General features: G+C 40.0%; 1 protein-coding gene across 8 annotated transcripts in view; it reads left to right on the top strand.

The window, feature by feature from the left end:
- The window catches only part of lama2 (laminin, alpha 2), a 150,280-nt gene that overhangs the window by 110,935 nt on the left and 16,550 nt on the right, over positions 1-22,795 (top strand). For 5 of the 8 annotated variants that reach the window (XM_041064266.1, XM_041064265.1, XM_041064264.1 and 2 more), the window contains 23 exons: positions 346-457; positions 4,061-4,223; positions 7,223-7,301; positions 7,391-7,522; positions 8,905-9,021; positions 9,179-9,339; positions 9,882-10,020; positions 11,019-11,121; positions 11,462-11,578; positions 12,738-12,920; positions 13,196-13,201; positions 13,948-14,102; positions 14,300-14,443; positions 16,605-16,738; positions 17,523-17,682; positions 17,768-17,892; positions 18,242-18,404; positions 18,586-18,730; positions 18,884-19,022; positions 19,464-19,475; positions 20,275-20,395; positions 21,940-22,095; positions 22,616-22,669. In XM_041064266.1, coding sequence (XP_040920200.1) covers positions 346-457; positions 4,061-4,223; positions 7,223-7,301; positions 7,391-7,522; positions 8,905-9,021; positions 9,179-9,339; positions 9,882-10,020; positions 11,019-11,121; positions 11,462-11,578; positions 12,738-12,920; positions 13,196-13,201; positions 13,948-14,102; positions 14,300-14,443; positions 16,605-16,738; positions 17,523-17,682; positions 17,768-17,892; positions 18,242-18,404; positions 18,586-18,730; positions 18,884-19,022; positions 19,464-19,475; positions 20,275-20,395; positions 21,940-22,095; positions 22,616-22,669 — 2,820 coding nt within the window. The remainder of the gene's footprint in view (positions 1-345; positions 458-4,060; positions 4,224-7,222; positions 7,302-7,390; positions 7,523-8,904; positions 9,022-9,178; positions 9,340-9,881; positions 10,021-11,018; positions 11,122-11,461; positions 11,579-12,737; positions 12,921-13,195; positions 13,202-13,947; positions 14,103-14,299; positions 14,444-16,604; positions 16,739-17,522; positions 17,683-17,767; positions 17,893-18,241; positions 18,405-18,585; positions 18,731-18,883; positions 19,023-19,463; positions 19,476-20,274; positions 20,396-21,939; positions 22,096-22,615; positions 22,670-22,795) is intronic. The other 3 variants (XM_041064268.1, XM_041064267.1, XM_041064262.1) reach the window with 1 other exon arrangement.

Here is a 22,795-nt window from a genome sequence, read left to right as displayed (position 1 = left end):
TGTGTGTGTGTGTGTTAAATTGAGTGTGTTGGGGTGTGTTTTCATGTCTGTCAAGAATTCATGCATTTCTTGTATCCCTGGTCCTCTGTGTATGTGTTTGTGTGTGTGTGTGTGTGTGTTTTAATATGTGGGGTTGTGTCTTTTTGTCAATAATTCATCCATCTCCTTGTTTCTGTATGTTGAGCACGCACACTCAATGATTTCGTGTGTGTGTTGCCATCATCGTCTGTCATTCTTTTAAATCTAAGAACTCCATCCTTTTCCTTCCTTTGTCAGAGAGAAGTCAATATGTTCACTTATTCAACATTGTTTGTTATTTTATGGCTTGTGTGTTTGTGTGCGTAGGCCACTAAGGTGTCTGCTGATGGGGAACAGGTTGAGGATGATGCTGACAGGATTCATAAACGAGCTGAGGACCTGGAACAGTTCATCAGGGATACACTGCTGGGAGCTAAAGGTAGCAGAAACCAACACCACCTCTCCTCCATTAACTGCCTCCATCTCCTGTCAACTGGGATTTCTGGGTTTATCTATCTACTGTCTCGCTAGTTTCATCTGTCATTAGAGTACATTGCATTATATTACATTATATTAAATGTAAGGGATCCCTGTGGGATTATTATATTAGAGGACAAAATGATATGTGAGGATATGACGAAGCTAATGAAATGAATTATACTGACAGAACATATTAAAAAGCAGCAATTAAATGAAGATGTAGCATCTGCAGAGAGACTGAGTTGAATGAAAGTTGAACTGGATGCAAAAGAAATACTATGATAAGAGTAGTGTCATTATCCCCACACAGCAGAGCATGTATTTAATCGATTCTATCAGGCCCACCTTCGAAGGGGAGGCGTCATAGAAGCGAGACAACCAAAACATCTTTCTGCTTCCTTGTTAGCTCACTAATGGAAACTTAGCTCAAACACAATGGCTGATGGGCCAGCGGCCAGCTGCTAGCACTTGGTGCCAGCTGCTTGGACAAAGTGGTGCATGAACAATAAAGACAGATCCAGCAGGCTGCAGCATCACTTACCGTGGTGATAAAGACTCACCCACCAAGATAATAATGTGCAATGACTCTGTTTGTTTCATTCTGTTCTGCACCCGGTTAGCAAGTTGCCAGTGCCTGCTGCCACAGGAGGGTGGTGTGTGTGGTAACAGGGAGGGGCTGCACAGACAAACCAGCGAGGGCAGAAGCAAACGCTTCCAACATTTGTGTTCCAGCACAAATGTTAGCATGCATGCACACAGCCATGCATGATTACAGCAATGCCAACAGATGCTAAGTTGGTAGGAGTAGTTAGAATCTGACTGCAAGAAAGAAATTTGGATTTTCTTTTCAAGTATTGAGTGTACGTTATTTATTTTTGTTCCGGATGTTGTCTAAGCGGTCTGTTTTGTCAGGGTTTCTCTGCATTTTAATTATAAATGAATAGTAAATGAGTTAATTAATCACTTAATCACTTACAAAGCCTTTTTGCAGTGTTAACTCTCTGCCATTTGCACTGTATTACATTTCCTTATGCTACTGTGTTTTTGTTTGGCTGCAAACCACAAATGGTAGCTGTCTAATCATTGCTCCAGGTCTAAATGTCCTACAGCAGGGTACTATGTTCCCACTGGTGTAAAACATTCTCTGAGTGAGAACTTTGTGGTACAGTCCAGATGGTTCACTCTGTCAGCGTTGGCTTCATACAGAGGACTTATCTCTTTCTCTGCATGTATAACTAGAAGGTAGTTGTTCGCTTCAGCTTCAGTATCCTTTTGCCAGTGCAGCTGCAGAATCTCCTCCCTCAGCTGCTGCATCAGGGGCTGTGTGACCAGCTTGTGAGATGTTTTTTTTTTTGTTTGTTAAATGAAAACTCCATAATAAGCGAGTAAGTGGACCTTGAATGGGTCTGTTCATCTACAGTGTGGTGCCACGGTCCATCAGACTTTCCCAGATATTCAGCTTCGGCTGCTATGTTTAATCTCTCTATTCACAATTTCATCCGTCTTATGTGTTGTCCTTTACTTTTAGTCTTTTAGTATATGAGGTGTCCAGTCTTTGAAGTGTTTCCCACTGGTTGAGGATTTACTTGTGGCGGTGGTGGTGGGTGGCACGGCGTGTGACCGACATGCATGCAGAGACTGTTGCAGTTTACCTAAGCTGAAACCAAGTCATTTTATCAACCTGGGCTGGCTGCCCAAGTAGAGCCGATGTATTGGAATCACTGCTTTGTAAATTTCAGTACAATAGATTTCAATCTCTAGGTGCATTCCCAGCCTTAAGTTGACCTAAAGCACAAGTCAAGTGGGTTGGGCTCATGATGTATAAACGTACTTTTAAGTAACTCAGCACTCGTCTACACTGAAGTTAAAAAAACAAATGTGCTCCATGCAGAACTGTGCAGTTCAGATAATCAGTTATTTTGATTACCGTTATGAATTTTTTATGACTTCTGGGATGAAAAGAAAGTTACCAAACCAACACGTTCTGACTGGCTGTGATGAAACTGTCCTCTCCTCGTAGTTGCTTCTAGCTCTCTGGCCCTCTGCCTAATCACAGTGTGATTATGGAAAGAGAGAGAGAGAGAGCGAGAGAGAAAGAGAGACAGTGTGTCGTGGCTCACTGGATGATTGAGAGTAGCAATTAGAGACTTAATTAGTGGCTATCACGCACATACACACATGCACCACATGCACAAACACTGATGCAGATGTGCACACATTCATGCAGATGTGCACACTTTCATACAACTGTGCACACACACTCACACAGGCATACACAAACACACACACACATAATGAGGCAAGAAAATACTGTACACACTTTCCTTAGTTTGTGTGTCTGTGTTTACTAGATACCATAATATGATTCCATCCACGTTTTAAGTGTTTAATTGGCTTTTAAATCCCACTATGTAATTATATGGCTGCGTGACACACACATATACACACACACACTCACAGATTTATAGACACGCACACGTACAAATGCAGCATGCGCACACAGACACACATGCAGTACAGCTGTTCATTAGCATGATGGCTTTAGTTCTGTGTTGGCTCTAGTCACATCATGTTTACATTTCAAATTAGGCATTGCCACACACACACACACCCATCCACCCACCCACACACGTACAAACACTCACGCACACACTGTTTTTCAACTTTCTTTAATCATAGCACGTTTACATTTCAAATGAGAGAAGAACACACCGTCGCCGCTGACACGTAACACACACAAATACTTTGCTGCACACACATGCACTTTAAGGAAATGCACAACAAACACTTTGTCCTCCTCTGTTGTGCTCTTCCATAGACAGATACACATACACACTCCTCATTAAGTTCCAGCAGTTTGAGTATTATTCAAATGAGCCTCGCAGTGTTTAAGTGTAGTTACATCATTGATTGGTTTGAGACTTCACTGCCTTTAATTTGATAAAAAAAAAAACAAGGCGAACATGACGTCTGCCAAAATCGCTGGCTTTGAATGAGTGTGCGTGCTCGTGTTTGTGTGCGTATTTTACTCTCAGCACGTGTCTGTGTTTAAACGAGTTAAGATCAAATGGTTTGATTTTGTATTTCTCTCTGTTTGAGCCATAAAGCTGAGACGAGACACATTCAGTCCCCTTCACTTTTTACATACTTTATACATAGTAAAAAAAAAAAAACAGCTAAAATAGAGAGCTAATATTTGGCTGTTGGATAATATGTAAACCCTAACAACTTAATAAACCCATAAAATGCCAGGGTTGTGTGTCTCTTAGCTTGTTTTAAATTTCCTCTACCCACAAGTGGCCAAAAAGTCAATTAATGCAGTAAATTAGAGGTAACAAGACAACTGAAATAAAAGCGAAATTATAACAAAGACACACTGGAGGCATGTATTTCTGTACTTGTCCATAATTTTTACCACTGATAAATACTAATGACGTTTCTTCTGGAAAATATCAGTTAGACTGGAGTACAATTTTTCTTTCAGTGCTTTTACGACTTGAACTGAACGTGTCCACCTGTAGTACCCTCACGGCCGGTTCTCTCTTTCCATCTGTGTGTCCAGACCTCCAGTCGAAGGCTGCTGAGTTGAACCAGACTCTCTCGCGGAGAGATGGAACTCCAGACAAAAGCCTGAAGGAGATGAAGGAGGATATCCAGACCATGCTAGCCGAGATGAGAAAACGACAGCTGGGAGGGAAGAAGAGCATCGCTGAGGAGGAGATGGAGTATGGACACACACAAACACATGCATACTCATCAACACATACACACACACACACACACCACAGGTTGTGCATCTCTCTCCCACTCACAGGAAAAACAGAGTTGGAGAAAACAGAGCAGCCTTTGTCTTGTGGTTGTTTTGACCAGGACTCCATTACACCCATTCATGTTTTTATGGAATCACACTTTTTTAACCGACCGGTTGTTTTGGTTTTTGGATTTTATTTTATTGTTCTCAGTCATAGCCGTTTTCCAGTGCATTCGCTCTGAGTGTCTTGGATTGCCTTTGTCCCCACTGGGATTCCGTCCATGTTCTTACTTGTTGTTCTGCAGGGTGTTTCCTTAGAGAGAGAAATAAGAGAAGAATGTGCATAAAGTTCACCTAAATAAATCTATATGTAAACAAAGTTTCTGAAATTTTGTCAAACTCACTATCATTGGCTTTTAAAGGCACTTAAATGCAGAATTTTGCACTGTGTTACCTCATGTTGGTCATGTAACTTGATGTTAACTGTGATGAAACTTCCAATAGACTGAAACCAGTTTCAGTTAGTGTCTAATTGATTTTTATATCATTCAGAAATGAATCTGGAACAGCTGAAAAAACACCCTCATTTGTAAAACAGCACAGCACAAAAATACTGTTTGCAGAACGGTTAGATGCGTTGTAGTGAACAGAAGTTTTTGGAAAAGGGTTCAATCATGCAAATTCACTGGTTCTGTAATTCATTTCTTTCTTTGATTTCTTGATTTCTTTTTTCATTCTTTCCTGTTGTTGACACAGGAGACTTCAGGACTAAACACCTTCAACTGCGCAGACATCTGACTGCTACACATCCTTAAGTCATGACTTTCTGCTGATGTTTTAACAAAGTGTTTCTCAACTTTGTTGCTCTCACTTCCTTTGTCTCTCTCAAGGCATTTGATGAAATTAGTAATCTGCTTTCTTTACCCCTCCTACCCCCCCCCCCCCCCGTCTGTCTCTCTCAGCAGTAAACGTTGACAAGGTCGATGAGTTGATTAAAAGTTTCGCTGTAGGGGCAGAAACAGAGAGAGACATAAAGATACAAAGAATGTGTAGCGAGAAAGAAAGTCACGAGGCAGAGGAGAACAACTGACAGATGGACAGAGTGTTGTACTGGGAGAAAGAGATAGACAAAGGGAAATTGCCACTGCCGCTGAATGACTTGTCTGTCAGTCTGCGGCTGATTATTTGACTGAGCCCTGAGGGGGGGATTTCAGCCAGTGCTGCACAGAAAAACACTAGCATCAACAAATGTTAAAGGGATGCTTCAGCAAAATGAACAAAGCTGGCACCGTTATATGTCTCATATTTTTCCCCAGATTTCATATATTGCCAGTAGTTAGTCTGAAAACTTTGCACACATTCTGCAAATTTAAGTTTTCATTCGTATCGGTATGAACTGTAATGTTATTATAGTCAGCTGGGTAATGGTTAGACACCCCTCCCATTTGTTTTTTACTTTTTTACATGTTTTTTACTAGTTATATTCTGTTTTCTTCTTGCTGTCTTGCTGTTCCCCACAGGGTTCATTAAAGTTTCATCAGATCCAGTCATTACCTTGCATATATCCCCAGAACTGTGTGAAATTGTCCTCTGAGTGATGTCAACTGGAGGACACTAGATTCTTGTTGTCTTAATTAATGCTGAAGGTGCAAAACAAGGCTCATTAAGGGACACTATGGTAAACATATGATTATTAAACTGTTTTAAATGCTTCCAAAGTGAGAAGGCTTTCTAAAAATTGATGCCAAAGCACAGTGTGTTGAGAAAATTTGCAGTGAGCTAAAGGCTGCGTTGCAAATCTTGACGGGAAGATCGGATAAAGGGAGGCTTGCAAACTCGCTCAGGCAGTCAACTCGAACGTAATGAAAATAATGGGAGGGGAGGAATGTTCGGTTTTTCGGCTACTGGGCTTCAGAAAGTTACAGAAATTGCGGGATGCTGCCCGTCCAGTTCCAGCTTCAGGAAGGTGTGCGGGGGCAGGAGTTTCCAAAGCTGTTCGACCATGTGACATGCACTTATGATAGAGTACACTGGCCCCTTAGGCCATCAGTGCTCCGCTTACTGCTTTGCTGTATTGCTGCTGCTGTTGTTCATTTAGCATTTCCTAAGACTACCCAAGCATCCACCTGTAGGATCTTAGTCTACCTTCCCCTAGGAGGGAAATTATTATCATCACTTCCCTCTTCCACCTGTGCTTAGCTTGGTGTTATCTTGTGGGGAGTGACAGGGTCGGAGCCTGGATGCCAGTTATCAACACTGTAAATGATCTGTGTTTACATATAATCCATTTCATGTTATTTGGCTGACTGGACTATAGCTGGGGAGAGAACAGCACAGCACAGCAAAGCCTGATGAATGTTTAAAGTTCCTTTTTGTCGTGACTGGTCTCCCTGAATAATTGTATTGGCAGCTCTGAAAATCTGGTGCATTAAAATGAATGCATCCTGGCTGTGATGCAAAATTTATGCTTTAGAATATCTTCATCAGACAGACACACGCTGATGAAGCTCATGTCTGCAGTTGTTAGGTCTCAGTTGTCCTTCAGAGACTCGTTCTCTGCCAGTTTTATGTGTTACTGTTATTAGTTGCAGCATGATATGCCGCAGTGTACATTAGCACATATTGCTTCACCTGCCCGTCCAGTCGCATGCAAACACACACACACATTAGTTTGGCCGTACTTCAAATGTTTTTCACTGCTACAGTTTAATCTAACTTTGCCTGAGGGGTCAATAGAAGAAAATCGGCAATTTCATTCCCGCATTTCAACATTCAGTCATATGGAGTGATTATTGTCTTTGCACTAGCAGAGGCTCTGTCACGCATCACAATAACTCTCTTCTCTCCTGTCCTCTGTGAAATATTGTCATCACATATACTGACTTATTCCCTTGTTCCGCTTTTTAAAGCCATAAACACTGTTGAATGATCAAAATGTAAATAATCTATTTTCTCCCCCTCTTCTCCTTCCAGCCTCGCAGAGGAGTTATATCAGAAAGTCAAGAGGTTGTTTGGCGACCCGCATCAGGCCACAGAAGACCTGAAAGCAGAGGTAATTATAGCTGCTAATCTTTACTCTTTTGTCTTCATTGTTCCTAAATTAATGGCATTAACTTAATGTTTCCCCATCTGCTTCCCCAGATAAAAGGGAAGCTCTCAGACCACGAGGGGAAGCTCCAGGAGGCCGAGGATCTGCTCCACTCTGCCCAGGGAAAGACGAGGCAGGCTGGCTCACTGGCTGAGCAAAACCAAGCTAACCTCACAGCCCTGGAGGTATGGGCACACATTAACTCACACAGAGCTAACATGTCCATACAAGCTTTACATACACAAACACAGTCAGAATTTTTTGGATTCTAAATAATTTCTATAATCATAGAAATCTGTGGGGAGAGAAAACACGGAGCCATAACGCCAGACATCAACTGTACATGCCGGCTGTTAAGTAATAAATTACATTCTTGAGGGTATTTGCTTATGGTTTTACACATAAGAGCACTAAAACTTTTTCTTTCGATCGCCTGAAATGAAAAAGTCCCAAAACTCCTAAATAATCCTGAAAGATGGATATCGCCATCTATTCATCTCAGACAGCACTTATTTTCCTTTTAAGGCTTTTGCATGTGATTCATCATCAAGGAAAGCTCAGAGGCAGCACGGGTTCCTAACAGAGCAAAACAACAAGCATTTATCGGGAAGATTATTATACGTGTCCTAGAGAAAGCATTCTGCAGTGATCACACACACACACACGCATATAGTACAGTTTTTATCTTTCTTTTTCTTAATATCTGTTTCTCCATGACCCTGCAGTCTTTTGCTTTATAAAAAAAAGCTTTATTCAGTGAAGAAAGTGGAATACACACACTACACGGAGGGTTTATACTGAGTTCACACGTTATTTAATCAAATCACTAATTGTGTGTCCCTAGTGCCCTCTAACTGCTTTTATTATTTTCAATAACCGGAAATATATATATATTTTTTTTGCCATAAAGAAGTTTTTAGAACTGGTCTGTACAGAAAAGAATAATTTCCCTTAATAATTGCTCTGTCATTATTCCAGGACCCAAAGTTTGAATTTAGATTTTACTTCTTTGAACTGACCAAAAACACTGCAACATCCACACTCACACAGACTTTCACACAAACTCTCCTACACACTACAAAGTTTGCATCCAAGTATCTATGCATTATGCATTTAAAACATAATGAAAGCAGCACATTTCAATTATATTTTTTGCAGTGTTGTGCAAAAAAAAGCAGCCTTTCTCATTTTGAAGATTGGCATGGCCACACCAACACATACTTTCAGTTGCGACACAGGAGGAGGATGTTTGTTAGAGCTCAAACGAGCAGTCGATCGACATAAGAATAATCAGCAGGTATTTTCATAATAAATTAATCGTTAAGTTAGTCATTAGATTTTTTCAAGCAAAAATACCAAATGTTACCTGGTTCCAGCTTCTCAATTGTGACAATTTTCCTTGTTGTCTTAAGTCTCATTTTGTGGCATTTTACAAAACAAACGATGAATAAATTAATCGAGAAAATAAATAAACAGATTAATGTAATGAAAACAATCATTAGCTGCAGCCCTAATGTTCCTGCTGGAGCATCAGAACAGCTATTGATCCTGATTTGTTCTCTTGCAGAGGAAGCGCTCAGCGGTCAGTGCAGTGAAACAGGAGGCACAGGAGATCCTTGGGGAAGGAGAACGTCTACTGGATGAAGCAAACCAGCTTTCTGACAACATCAACAAAGAGATAGAGGTGCTAAAGTCAACCGAGGAGAAACCTGAAGAATCCCTGTAACTCTTTAAAACCTCAGTCTACTGTTGGATGTTCTGTCTGAGGTCCGTGGCTTTATTTTTATTCGTCAGCACCCAAACAAACTGAGCAGAGCCTCTGTTTTTCTCTCTGCCTGTAGGACTTGGAGGAGATGGAGAGAGAGCTGGGTCCCCTTCATGACCAGCTGGGTGATAAAGTCAGCCGCCTCACCAGTGGTTTAGATGACAGCCTCGCTAATCAAGTGCACAATGCAGAGGAACACGCCAAGCAGCTGAATGAATCTGCTGCCATTTTGGATGAGTAAATATAAACACATTACCTACATTGGTATATTTTTACATTAAGGGAAAGTAGATACTAGTAGATGATTAATCAAGTGGATTTATAGGTAAATCATCTATAATAATTGTGATCAGTTGATCATATTTTTGATTTTCTTTTTTCTCTTTCATATCAGTGTCTTAAATTGATTGGACCATTCATCAAACAACATAAATCACTTTGGACAGTTTTTACATTTTTTAGACAGAAAGCTTGATTGATTGATTGATTGATTGATAATTGAGACAAAAAAAATTAAAGTCAAGAATTAAAATATATGATATTATTGCCTCCCTAGAAGCACAGCCACTGAGCAGTGTTGTGGTACAGTTGTCAGATCTCCGAAAAGTACAAATTAACTTGGCAATCACTGAGTTCAGTATGAGGTAATGATGGTAAATGTTGCTGTATCATGACAAAAAGTCAGATAAGAGATAACAAAACTTGTGTACAACTTATCAAATGGGAAATAACAAATTTCCATTTTCCATTTCTCTCTTTTATCCTCTCTCTCCTCACAGTATTTTGGCAGAAGCTAAAAACCTCTCCTTCAATGCAACAGCAGCCTTCAAGGCCTACAGTAACATTAAAGCGAATGTTGATGAAGCAGAGAAAGAGGCAAAGGCAGCCAAACAGAGGGCGAGTGAGGCACTGGCACTGGTAAGAGGACACGTATGCCTGCATGTACAGAATCACAGTATCAGTCAGGTTATTTTTGCCATGTTATCGGTTCATTATGACGAGAACATCCTGTGATCTCCCCGTTTCCAAATACATCCTCTGTTATGCAATAGGAAAAGCTGAGCTGTACAGGTATTTTAATTCTACATGTAAAACTCCTCACATTCAGGTACTGCATTCATACTGTAAATATTAAGTACAAGCATTCTGGCTATCCGGATCAAGAATGTGTACTCTCAGCACAAGAGGTGGTGTGTGTGTGCATGTTCGTGTTTATGTGTGTGTCTTGCGTACAGTGACGGTAATGTAAGCTTGTGCTCTCCATTAGTCATGGCTGACAGATCAAAGCGCTTCTCTGTCCCTCTCCTTCCTTCATTTTTTCCCCCTCTCCCTCTTTCATTATTATACCAAACACACACACACACACACACACATACCTGAAATCCCCCTTTACCTTCCTCTTTCCTCTTTATATTATCTTAATTTATTCATTTTCTTCCTTTCTTTTTTTCCCATGTCCTTTTTTGACACTTCTTTTCTTTTTTTGTTTGTTCTCCATTGTTTGCTTTTGTCTTGGTTACATCTTCCCCCCTTTATTCTACAATAGTGTATTTCCATGTTCTTTTTAAATTGTTTTCAGTGTGCCAAGAAGGAGGTGAAGGGCAGAAGTAGAAAGGGATAAAAAGACAGTGAAAAGGAGAGTAGAAAGAAGAAAGAAGGTGTTGAGGGTGGAAAATGAATATGAGAAGTGAATGCCTTTCTTATAATCATTTAGCAGTGCAAAGTAGTCATTCTTTGATCTTACAGAAAGATTGTTTGCAGATTATTGCACATTTTTATGTGTCATGAAACATGTTTTAATTCATGTGTGGGATCTTAACTATTCTGATAACATTTTTGGTTGAAACACGTGAAGTTACCTATTTTGTGTTGCTGTCTGTGTATCTGTGTGTGTGTGTGTGTGTGTGTGTGTTTAGGCTTTAGGTCCAGAGATCCCAGTAAAGGATGCAGCTCAAGGTGCCCTTCAGAAGAGTCAGAGACTGCTGAACCAAGCCAGACAACTGCAAAACGATGTCAAAGGTACCACGAGTATATATGTGTATGTGCAGTATATTTCTTGTATGCAACAGACAGTATGAAGGTAAAGGAAGGCTCCTAATTGTTGTACAAGGAACTTCAGTCAGTTAATAGATTAGAGTAATGATATAGAGAATATCAAATACAAACAGTACAAACAAGTATAGAGTTTTATTCATTTAAACCAGTTTATCAGCCATCAGCGTCTCTCTTCATCTCCGGCTCTATGCCTTACTGTCAGTCACTCTTTCCCTTTAGGGAAGTGATTTTATTAGCCTGGGCTTCCAATCAAACCATCACCATCATTTACTTTGTGTGTGTGTGTGTGTGTGTGTGTGTATAGAGAATGCAGATAGTGTGGCCGAGCTGAAGGGCAGAGTTAATGCAGCAAGAGACAAAACCAAAGACCTGCTCAAGGCTGTCAATGGAACCATGGCAACGCTCAACGCCATCCCCAACGGTATGTATGACTGCACGAATACACAGTGTGTATGAGTGAGTGCGTGTGATTATGTGTGTGTGTGTGTGTGTGTGCGCGTGGCAGAGAGATAAAGAGAGAGTGGATCAATATCAGTGTGCAGTTAGAGGTCAGCTGCTCCGGTAAACTCAACTTGACACATGTCAATACTCTAAGATACACACAGACACACAGAAATGCACCGCAGTGGTGGGAAGGTGGTTGAACCAAAAGGATGCACGTGGTTGCGTCCGGATCAACATTCAGACAAAAGTTAAATGTAGCTACTAAAAAGCGTAAATGGATGAGACCCAGAGGTTAACGCAGCATGTCAAATTTCAGTTCAAATCTCTGTGAGTCTCTCAAAATAACACAGTAATCGTAACATGTCACGGTGGGTCGGATTGCTAGAGACCAAAAGATTACCCATTTGATTTTCACAGGATTTACTCAGCCTGATAACACAGTCGGAGGTGTGGTTAGGGGGGGATGTTCAGCAATGATTATACACCGATGTGATGGGTTTACACTTTCAGTATAACCCCTTAAAATCTACTAATGAAATCAGCTAAGTCGCCCATTGTATCAGACCAGATTTGGTGTTTATGGTCAGACATCTGCAGTGTGATATGAGGGAAGAGTCGCTCCTGAGGCAGATGCTCTCTGACATTCTCTAACAACTGAGTAGATGGACAAAGTTAAAATAAGTCAAGTAAAGTAGTATGTCATGTGGACTTGCATCCGCAACTTGTGTATGTGATGCAATGTCAGTTCAGAATTTCTAGGATCTGTCTTCTGTTTATGCCCCACAGTCAACTACCAAACAAAGCAGAAGCAGTGAAAGTGTAAGGTGTTTTCATACCTGTCTGAATATAAAAATCTAACTCTAGAATCAGCTCAGGTTAAAGGCCTCTCACACGGTAGCACGATGGTGTCATACTGATAAATTCCACCATAAATATTTATTAAAACACCATATCCATCATGTTGACTGAACAATATCTCATTTTTATAACACATCATTAGCAGCACTTTGCATCACAAAGCCCATCTATTGTCCCAGGCTTAATAATGCAATGCCACTGATTAATGTATGTAATATGCAAAGCTTTATGTTTCTGTTTTTTGTTGTTTTGTTTTGTTTTTTTTTTTACTTTGACAGATACAGCAGTGAAGCTAGCTGCCACAAAGGCTGTAGCAGGCGATGCTAATGCCACAGCCATAGATGTCCTCGAGCGCCTTGGAGATCTGAACCTGCACATCCGTGGCCTACAGAGGAACTACAGTGAGCTAGAGGACACTGTGAATGCAGCAAATCAGATGATCCAGGATCCCGAGAAAAACAGTAAAGTGCTTTAAACTAAGAACCGTTTCTTCACAAAACGCACATTTTAATATAGGTGACAATTAAAATGAGAGAATAAAATAACAAATCAAGTATTTTTTAAAGGCAATCTGTTGTCAGTCTAGTCCTCAGTCTGAAAATAAGGCTTTACCTTAATTTCTCAATTCATTGAAGATATGAAGTTATTTTCTCAGAATCACATAAATTGATTAAGTATGATTACTCTAACCCACACCTGATATTTTTTCTCTCTCTCCTTTTTTCAACCCCCACAGCCATCAGTATGTATATTTCACTTACCTCCATATAAGTATTATTTACTGTAAGTGGTGTACCAATACAAGGTTGTAATTACCAAGTAATGTTGAGTGTAATGTTATCTTCCTACAAATACACATTTATTTACAGTGAAAGGCTTCACTGTGCACCTTATTAAACAGGAACCCTTGAAATCTTCACTCGCCACAGATACAATTGCACATAATTAGGTTAATATTAGTTTTTTTGGCGTAATTAATATCATCTATGTCAGTGTGATCTGATTTCAACAACAGTATTGGAGCACCACCTATTAATTTCATGGCCATCTTTAATATATATCTAGTGAACAGCAATTGCTTTTAATAATACCTCTGTTCTGCTCTGGCCTGCTAGAGCATGAGAGCTCTGCACACTGCAAAGCATGGGACTTCTTTCTTTCCTTCTCTCTGTCTTTCTTTTTTCTTCCGTCTCTCTCAGTTTCAAGCCTTTACAATATTTAATAGTAAATAGAGTAGAAAAGGTTTTATTTGAATGCCGAGCTGCACTAATGGTTCCGCTCTCACTGGCTTCTCCATCTTTGTTGCTCTTCCTCTGTATTTCTTCTCCTTCACGATCTCTTCAGCTGCCATTATTTGTCATCCTTTCCACACTCTTCACACGCTAGCTCTCCACGCTCTCTCAGCTGTAATATACCGTATAGTGTTAATGGAAGCAACCATTGTATTTTTCTGTGTCACTGCTGTACTTTATCTCTCTCTACTCTCAGTCCATGCTGCAGGAGCTAAAGTGAAGGATTTAGAGGATGAAGCTGATAGGCTGTTGGAGAAGCTGCAGCCAATCAAAAAGCTACAGGACAATTTGAAGCGAAACATCTCACAGATCAAGGAGCTGATCAACCAAGCAAGGAAACAGGCTAATTCAGTAAGCTGTGAACACGCTAACATGTACAGCTGTCACTCATTTTTAACGAGAGTTTAAGTGAACGACAACACAATCATGTCTTCAACAACTGTTTTACAGCCTTTTACTTTGATTTTAAATGTTACTGCTCATAAACACTGGGAAATTCTTTGTGTGGAAACTTTCTTCACTTCTCCCCTTTGTCTTCCTCCTTCCAGATCAAAGTGTCAGTGTCATCAGGTGGCGACTGCCTACGTAGTTACCGCCCTGATATCAGGAAAGGGAGGTACAACACCATCGTCCTTCATGTTAAAACCACAACACCTGAAAACCTGCTCTTCTATCTGGGATCAGCCAAATATGTAAGTGTGCTGTTTCCTTACTTGCTGAGTATACGGCCTAAATTAGCACAAATGCACAGAAATTGTCTATTGATGTAATGATTAGGCTCTTATAACGAAATATACTGTCAAAACTACAGTAGCAGACGTTTACTGTCATTCGAATTGTATGTTCATATTTATATAGGGCCTGAGTCTGGGTGTGTAAGGCTGGCAAAAACACTAAACACTAAGACAATAATGCATTGCTGTATGTTAAGACTCATTAAATCTTTTTGGATAACTAATACATCTTTATGGCTGCTGAAAAAAACAGTCCAGCTTTGTTTATAAAGTATATATTCAGAATATCTGATATCATTGCTGACAAATCCAGTTTGACAGTTTAAATTTTTTTAAATGTTTCATACTAAAGTATTAATCATATTTAATATAATGTTAAAGTGCTGTATATTGTGTAGCATTTATCATACTTGAGAATGCCAGTGTACAGGCACGCACATACACACACACACACACAAACAAGTATACTTTAACAGAGGGAAGCACACACTTGCTTTTTCTCAGACACACACACGCAGCCTACACACACTCACACAGCCTACACATACTCCCAGAATGATTTGTCTAATATGAGAATAATTAATACTTCTTGACACATACTCACCAATGCCCCTATAAACACAGCACACTGCTGTTTTAAGGTACCGCTGATAATCCCAAAGTGCACATATGTGTGGATACGAGTGTATGGATATGTGTGTACCCTAACGAGCAGCACCAATTAACAGCAAGTTTATGTTGCTATCTGTTTTAGCCTGATTTCCCCTGAGAAATCACTGCTTTGCTTCATCTGACTGGGAAGTCTTGAACGCGCGTGCGTGTGATGTGCGTGCGTTTTGGTGTCTCCCACTAATACTCTCTAAATGCGAAGAATTCGGTATGAATAGTAATGTGTGTGTGCGTGTGGGCACCTCTAACATTTCACTAATAGTGTGTAATGCTAGTTGAATAATAACGATGCTGCCCTGTGATCTGTACTAATGAATAATTGCCATTACCCTGGAGAGACTAGAGAGATAAGTGTGTATACCTGTGTGTGTAAGTGTGTCATTTGTGTCTTCAAATGTGACTCCCTAATAATCTCTAATTGCGCATAATACTATATGAATAATAATGCTGTGTGAGTGTGTACTTCAGAGACAGCATCCAGATGAGAGCATATGCTCAAAATTCTCTTATTAATTTTTTTTGGCTCATACATAAGTAATAAGATCATAAATCAAAATACAGCAAGATCCTGTGAAAATCCACTTACAGAGACAGATGGAGAAAACTTCAGCCTTTGTACCCTCAGAATAGATCAGAGCTGGGCGCGAAATCGCTTCGCTGTTCGCTCTTTCACTATTCCCCACGTGATAAATACTCTATAAGGTTCTCTGTAGGGAGAAATAAATTGAGATTTTGGAAACTTATTAATCACCATCATTTTGCATCACCACCATTGGTGTTGCATAACTCCTCCATTATACAGTTTCCAGCAAAATGTAGTTTAAATGCTGTGGGCACTACTGCAGAATCCTGATATTAGATTGTTTGACTTGACCAGTTAGTTCTTTGCTCAGTTTGAGATCCAACGTATTTACACCTGAATTCCAGAGGTGTATCTGACACCTGGCCGTCAGCGAGATTATGCATATCTATGTCTGCTGTCTGAATATAACGCCGTCATTAACAATAATAACAATAACAACATGTTAACAATAACATATTAATGTCAGACTAAAAGGCCCAGAGATGGCTAAATGACTTTGGTTGTGGGTGGTGGTCAAATCCACCGCTGACAGAGTTACTTTCCTCCAGCTCCAGTTTGTGGTTACTGTGCTGCCGTGCACCCCCGTGAGGGAAATTTCATTCCCTCAATTACATGTCTAACTAAAAGTAATCTGGCTTCTGGATAGTAAAACCAAACATAAATAATATAAACAGACTGGCTTTCTCATTGCATCTATATTTCTCTATCTCCCCCCTCTCTTCATATCCTGTCTCCCTCCAGTTTAATTCAGCTTATGTTCTAGTCTATTGACATGATGAGCTTTCACAGACAATAAAGTGCACAATTCCATATTTCAGATACAGTTTATAGACAATATATTCAGTATATGTCCTCTGTGTGTCTCAGGTTGATTTCTTGGCCTTAGAGATGCGTAAGGGGAAGGTGAATTTCCTATGGGACGTGGGTTCAGGTGTGGGGAGGGTTGAATATCCCCATCACACCATCCATGATGGGAACTGGCACAGAATAGAGGCGTCTCGGTAAGAAATGTGCACACACACATACACACACACAATATGATGGAGTCCAGAATGTAATGTCTTAGGAGTTGTTGCATACTTTACATAGTTGTGCTCAGGGACCACCTTTAATCGGGTTGTGCACATGTGCTTAGCCAATATCAAATATATCATAAACTGACAACTATAACAAAACCTAATCAACAACAACCAATTGTAACAGCAAAAATAAACCAGCCCAGCAACCGCAGGGACACCGTTTCGTTCATATTGCTGAAGAAAACATGTTGCTTCACATGGGAAATCAAGAGTTTGCAGCCTTGTCAGCCCATGGCACATCATTACATACATACAGTGTAATCCAGCAGATCTAGTTTTTCTCTCTGAAAGCTGAAGAGGTGCTGTATACAGACCATCCAGCACAAGACCCATTCACACCAAGCAGACATCCCACCTGCACCGTGCATTTCCATCAGAGAGATTTCCCCATGGTGTTTTCCACTGGGATCACACAGACTATCAGTCTTAAAAATGTTCCACTACATGATACAGAAATGCTGTTCCTGCTTTGAAAACAAACTCCGAGGTGGGAGATTAATCCCATTGTACAGCTCAGAGGTTTCACTGCTACAAACTGGTTCCCCATTGTGTTTCTATCCTTCATCTTTAGCACCAAGAGTTCGTAAAAACTAATTCCAAGTGCCTCTAACGTCTTCAGTCAGTGTAAATGTCTTCCAGGAAATACAGAATGCCAAACAAAATAGCATCAAGCCCACTTACTTTTTCTCCCGCTCTCTGTCTCCAGCAATGGGTTGAATGGTACCATATCAGTATATCCTCTGGAAGGCTCTATGGCTGGTATGATGCCGACCCCGGCCAGTGCCAACTCGCCCACAGCCTTCACCATCTTGGACGTCGACCAGAACGCCTACCTGTTTGTAGGAGGAATACTCGGCACTGTCAAGGTATCTGTCTGTCCCTCTGTCTGTGTGTAACAACATCAAGAACCTGTCTCTTTGTCAGCGTTATTTTTTCCCTTCTGTCTTTTAGAAAGCAGACGCAGTAAGAGCAACAACATTCATAGGCTGCATGGGGGAGACGTTCTTGGATGGTAAACCCATTGGACTGTGGAACTACAGAGAAAGACAAGGAGACTGTAAAGGATGTGTGGTCAGGTACACAAACACTTATTCACAGAGTTTTAATATTTTTCGTCAGTTGTTATATACATTCTTGCTTTCCTCCTTGTTTATTGTCATTACTATGCAGCACCTGTTTATACTTGATATTATAAAATCACTCATTTTTATATAAGTTTACCCGACTTAGTGTTGTATTATAAAATACAACCTATGAGATGAAAACAATTCCTCTCTCAGTCAATTTTCTTGTGGATCTTGTTTTTGTTTTTAATATTCAAGAGGCCACCTCACTGTCTTTGGTACTTTGCATTTTATTTTTTGTGCCATTTCAAACTCGACAGTTAGATGGAAAACAAACCAATAATAAAGTGTGTCTTTATAGTCCGCAGCGCTCAGATGGTGAGGGAATAGTCCAGCTGGATGGCGAGGGCTACGCCGCGGTGGGACGGCCCACAAGGTGGAACCCCAACGTTTCCACTGTCACCTTTAAGTTCCGCACTTTCTCCTCCGATGCTCTGCTCATGTATCTTGCTACTGAAGATATGGTATGTATTAAAGGTTATTCATCGGAAACATCAGGTTTAGCGTCCAGGAGAAACCCTTCTTCACTTGTCATGAAAAGTTCAGACTCATATGTCCATATTTTTTGTTGAATTTCTTCAAAATACAGTTGGTACAAATGTCAGTGCCTCACAGCACATGTTTCCTGGCTGTTGCTCTCTATAGAAAGACTTCATGTCCCTGGAGCTGTCAGAGGGCAAGGTGAAGGTGAATTTTGACCTTGGGTCAGGGGTTGGCTCGGCCATTTCAGCTAACCGCCACAACGACGGAAGCTGGAAGTCCCTCACCATGTCGAGGAACAAGAAACAAGGTACATACAGCACTGAAGACAGCAGACTAATGGTCAGATACCTGGGCTTATGACTGAACAGAGCAGTGATGTTGTTAGAAGGGAGGAGAAGACACATACAATCTTTATCTGCCTGTTCTATTGTTATTAATGTCTCTTTAACTGTTTCCAAAGCCGTGGTGACTGTAGTTGACATCGAAAGCAGTGCTGAGGAGAAGATTGTGGCCACATCTCAGGGTTCAGCTACTGGTCTGAACCTCAAGGAAAACCAGAAAATCTATTTTGGAGGATTGCCAACGATTGAAAACTACAGGTACACACACACACACACACATTGTTATAATTCATTTATAAACTCATTCAGACAGTCTCGTAAAGATGGATTCATTTTAAAGACGGCCTTAAAATGTTCTGTATGTGTGAAATAATTTGCATTCAAAGGGAAGGCAGGATCTTTCATTTTTGGAGGATAATGAAGACTGTCTTCCTAATGATTCTAGTTATTTCCTGACGTAAATCTTCTTTTGACACTTCAGTGCTATAAAATTAAGCTTCTGTGACCTTTGTGTTGACCATGAACAATCAGCCTCTTCGCAACCAATTATAACTCTATTCACACCATGTAGTCTGTGATTAAAACATCTATGTATCATCAGGCTGAGCAGGAAAAACTTGTCTGTTTTAGATGAGACATCAGTTGAAACTGTGTTGGTGAAGTATGCTAATGCTTTAATATCATGTTTTGTCTTAACAGCATGACAGCCAGGTAAATACATGAATAAATAAATGTCATAATCAGACACGTAGTAAAATTTACTGTGAAATACCCTCTGCATGAGGCCTCCCTATGCTGACGCTGTGTAGCCCATAGTGAATGTGTATGTTTGTATCTTGGCTGGCCCCTGAAGGCTCCTGCTCTTACGCTCCATACAGCGGCTGGAAAGCACCTTTTCTATCCTTTTATTTATCTGAATTTGACGTTTGCCTACTCAGAAACCTTTAGGTGCATTCTCACATCACGTCATGACTCTGCCTTACAGGCATTTTTGCCATAATCCTATTCAAACGGTATTTTGGGATCTCAGCGTCTCCTTCCATGTTTTTGTAGCACTGCAAGCAACGTTTTTTTTTGCTTAGCTACAAAAACATGGCAGTAATTCACTGAAAACAATTAGAACATGGTGCATAACACTGCTATTAATGTTCAGTGATATTCAAGGTTATCTGACGACAGATTCTTCCGTTCCTTTCTTCTTGGACACTACTGCAACCTGAACAAAGCCTGACGTTACATAAAGATGAATTCGGCTAAAAGCTGTAATTATAATAAATCCAAATGTGTATATATATATTAGTATGGACAAACGCCATATTCAGATTATTCTTGTTGTTGTCCAGACTTTTACTTTGCTTCTGAATACATGATGCAATAGCTTCACTGCTGCAGTAATTCAGCATTTTTTTTAAATGATTCTACACAGCTAAGAGACAGAAAAGTCCATGGAGTTTTTCCAGTTTCTTCATCTATAAATACTCTTTACTAAAATTATTTCAATTCTTCATAGGCCAGAGGTCACTCTGAAACGGTACGCGGGCTGTCTCCGGGAGATTGAAGTCTCCAGAACTCCATATAATCTCCTCAGCAGTTCCGATTATACTGGGGTCACTAAAGGATGTAATGTAGAGGTAAGAATGTCCACTTAATGGTAGATTTATAGCTATGCCGCATATTTTAACTCTCAAAACGCTCAGATTATATTGCAGAGTTATGCCTGTCTGTTTGCATTTATATACAGTATTGTACATTCAGTGCTGTGCACTATAAAATGCATTAAATGGTTCTCAATTGTTTATATATGTATGTATAGTGTCAGAATGTGAGTGAATAGAGGCTGGATAATGGCTAACATTACATACAGTAAATGTGAATTTTGAAAAGGTCTTGGCTTGTACAAACTGAGCAATATTCCTCCTCACCTATTCTTGACCCTGCCTCCTCCATTTTTCTTACTTGAGTGCGTGTTTTTCATTCTTATTTGCCATTTAATCTGTTGATTATTTTTGCATAGCTTTCTCTGGGAAAATAAAAGTGGCTTTCCAGAGCACAATAGAAAGAGATCAGAAAGGAAATTACCAGTTCAAACCGTCTTATGACTTTTTCATTTTCCTCTTACACACACAAACTACTGATTTATATATGAATACGAGTATTTGGACAGATACACACTTTTTTGTTCTTCAGTAGTAGTTCCCACAAGTGGTTTGGCTTTCACCTTCTGTCCAGTTGATCCCAAACCAGCTCGGTCCTTTGTGTCCTTTGTTGAGGGTGAAGTAGCACAGTTTGTTCCAACGCTGCCTTTGTACAGACAGAGGGTTTGGAAACAATCAACAAAAGTTGAGATACCTGTAGGAATTGTTTGCATTAACGTTCAAAGCTCAGATTTCCTCCACTGCTGCAGGAAAGCTGTAAGTTAATCAGTTTCCGAATCCTTATGAAAATTACATGACTTTTCTTTTTGGTGACCTAAAGCTTTTTTTTTTTTTTTCCACCTTGGCCAGTTTTCCGCTTATCTTTGTACCATTTAAGGTTTTTCACTAGACTTAAATTTCGATTAAAAACTGGAAAAATGGGGGTTTTGTAAAGCTTTTGATCCGGTAGTGTATACACTTACATTGCTTCTACAATAGAATTTTCAAAGTCATACAAGGTATTCACCATGATTTCACCATGCAAATACGCAGCAATGCTCACAGAGTGTATGAAGCCTGTAAGAAGGATTATAAAGGTACAGGGTGAGAGTGTGCGTAGTGAAGGTCTCTCTGTTCCACTTATCTGTCTTTTCTGTTCCTTTACATGGGAGTTTGTGGGTGGGAGGGTGAGTGAGTGTGATTATTTCCACTTGGCAACCATGGTCAAAGTAATGAGAAATGGATAATGGCACATTTGATAATCTTTGTAAAACAGCATTCCTCTAAAAGTTGTCTCTTTTATGAGTAAAACCTTGACCTTTAGTAAAATCTCAGAGGGAATTTGTTTGGTCACATCATTTTGATCATCAAAACTCAGTTATATTTTCCACTACTTTTACTTTTCAGGCTGCTTTTTTTTTTTTTTTTTTTGCTTTTCCATTTAAATGAGTCGAAAACAAATGATAATTAAACAAATCATCTATTCATTGATTTATACTAAAACACATGTAAACTGCAACTATTCAATCTCTGTCTCACAGAACCTGTACACAGTGAGTTTCTCTAAGCCAGGATACATGGAGCTGGGTGGACTGTCTCTGGCGATCGGCACAGAGATCAGCCTGTCGTTCAGCACTCTGGCAGACACCGGGACCATACTGCTGGCAGTAGGCGGAGCCTCACCAATCAACCAGCAGGTTTGGTTTCATCTATTTTTCTTCATTTAAGCTTTGACTCACTTCAGGACTACACACTGTACTAATTCTAAGCAGGTTTTGAATATGTAGTCTCTTAAAAATTTTATTAGTATGTTATTAGTACAAAATTCCATAGTTCTTTCCAAGAAACTCCCTGGAAATTATCAAGTTTACTCAAAAAAGTAATGCTGACTAAACCAGCACTACACTTTTGTCGTGCAGAGCTGCCAAACATAGAAATTAATTAAAACTGACTAATTTAAACTGACCAACCTTTGCTATGGCAATTATTAATTATATACTCCATGAGACTATTATCCATTCAACAGTGTCAGTTTGGCTCCCATAAAACCTCAGTAACCCAAACCCAGTTTCACACAGACAGATCTTTTATAGGAAACTTCCTGAGAAAACCAGTTACATATGAGTCCTTTTCTTGGAAATTATTGGGAAACTAAGGGACCCTCAAAATAAAATGTCAAATTTTGCTCACATTTCCCTGAAAATCTTTCCACCTCAGGCCCGGAACACAAACCTCTTCAGCTCCAAGAGGAGACGCAGACAATCAGGAGAGGTGGGTTCAACTCACACTAATGTACACCCAAGTGCTGCCCCCTTTTCCTAAGTGAATCACGTTTTCATAAGTGCATATTAATGAGATTTGCATGTGTTGGCAACTGGGCTAATTGGATTGTCTTTT

The sequence above is a fragment of the Toxotes jaculatrix genome, chromosome 19 (assembly GCF_017976425.1).
Source record: "Toxotes jaculatrix isolate fToxJac2 chromosome 19, fToxJac2.pri, whole genome shotgun sequence".
NCBI lineage: Eukaryota > Metazoa > Chordata > Actinopteri > Toxotidae > Toxotes > Toxotes jaculatrix.
This window is presented reverse-complemented; position numbering and strand designations above follow the sequence as displayed.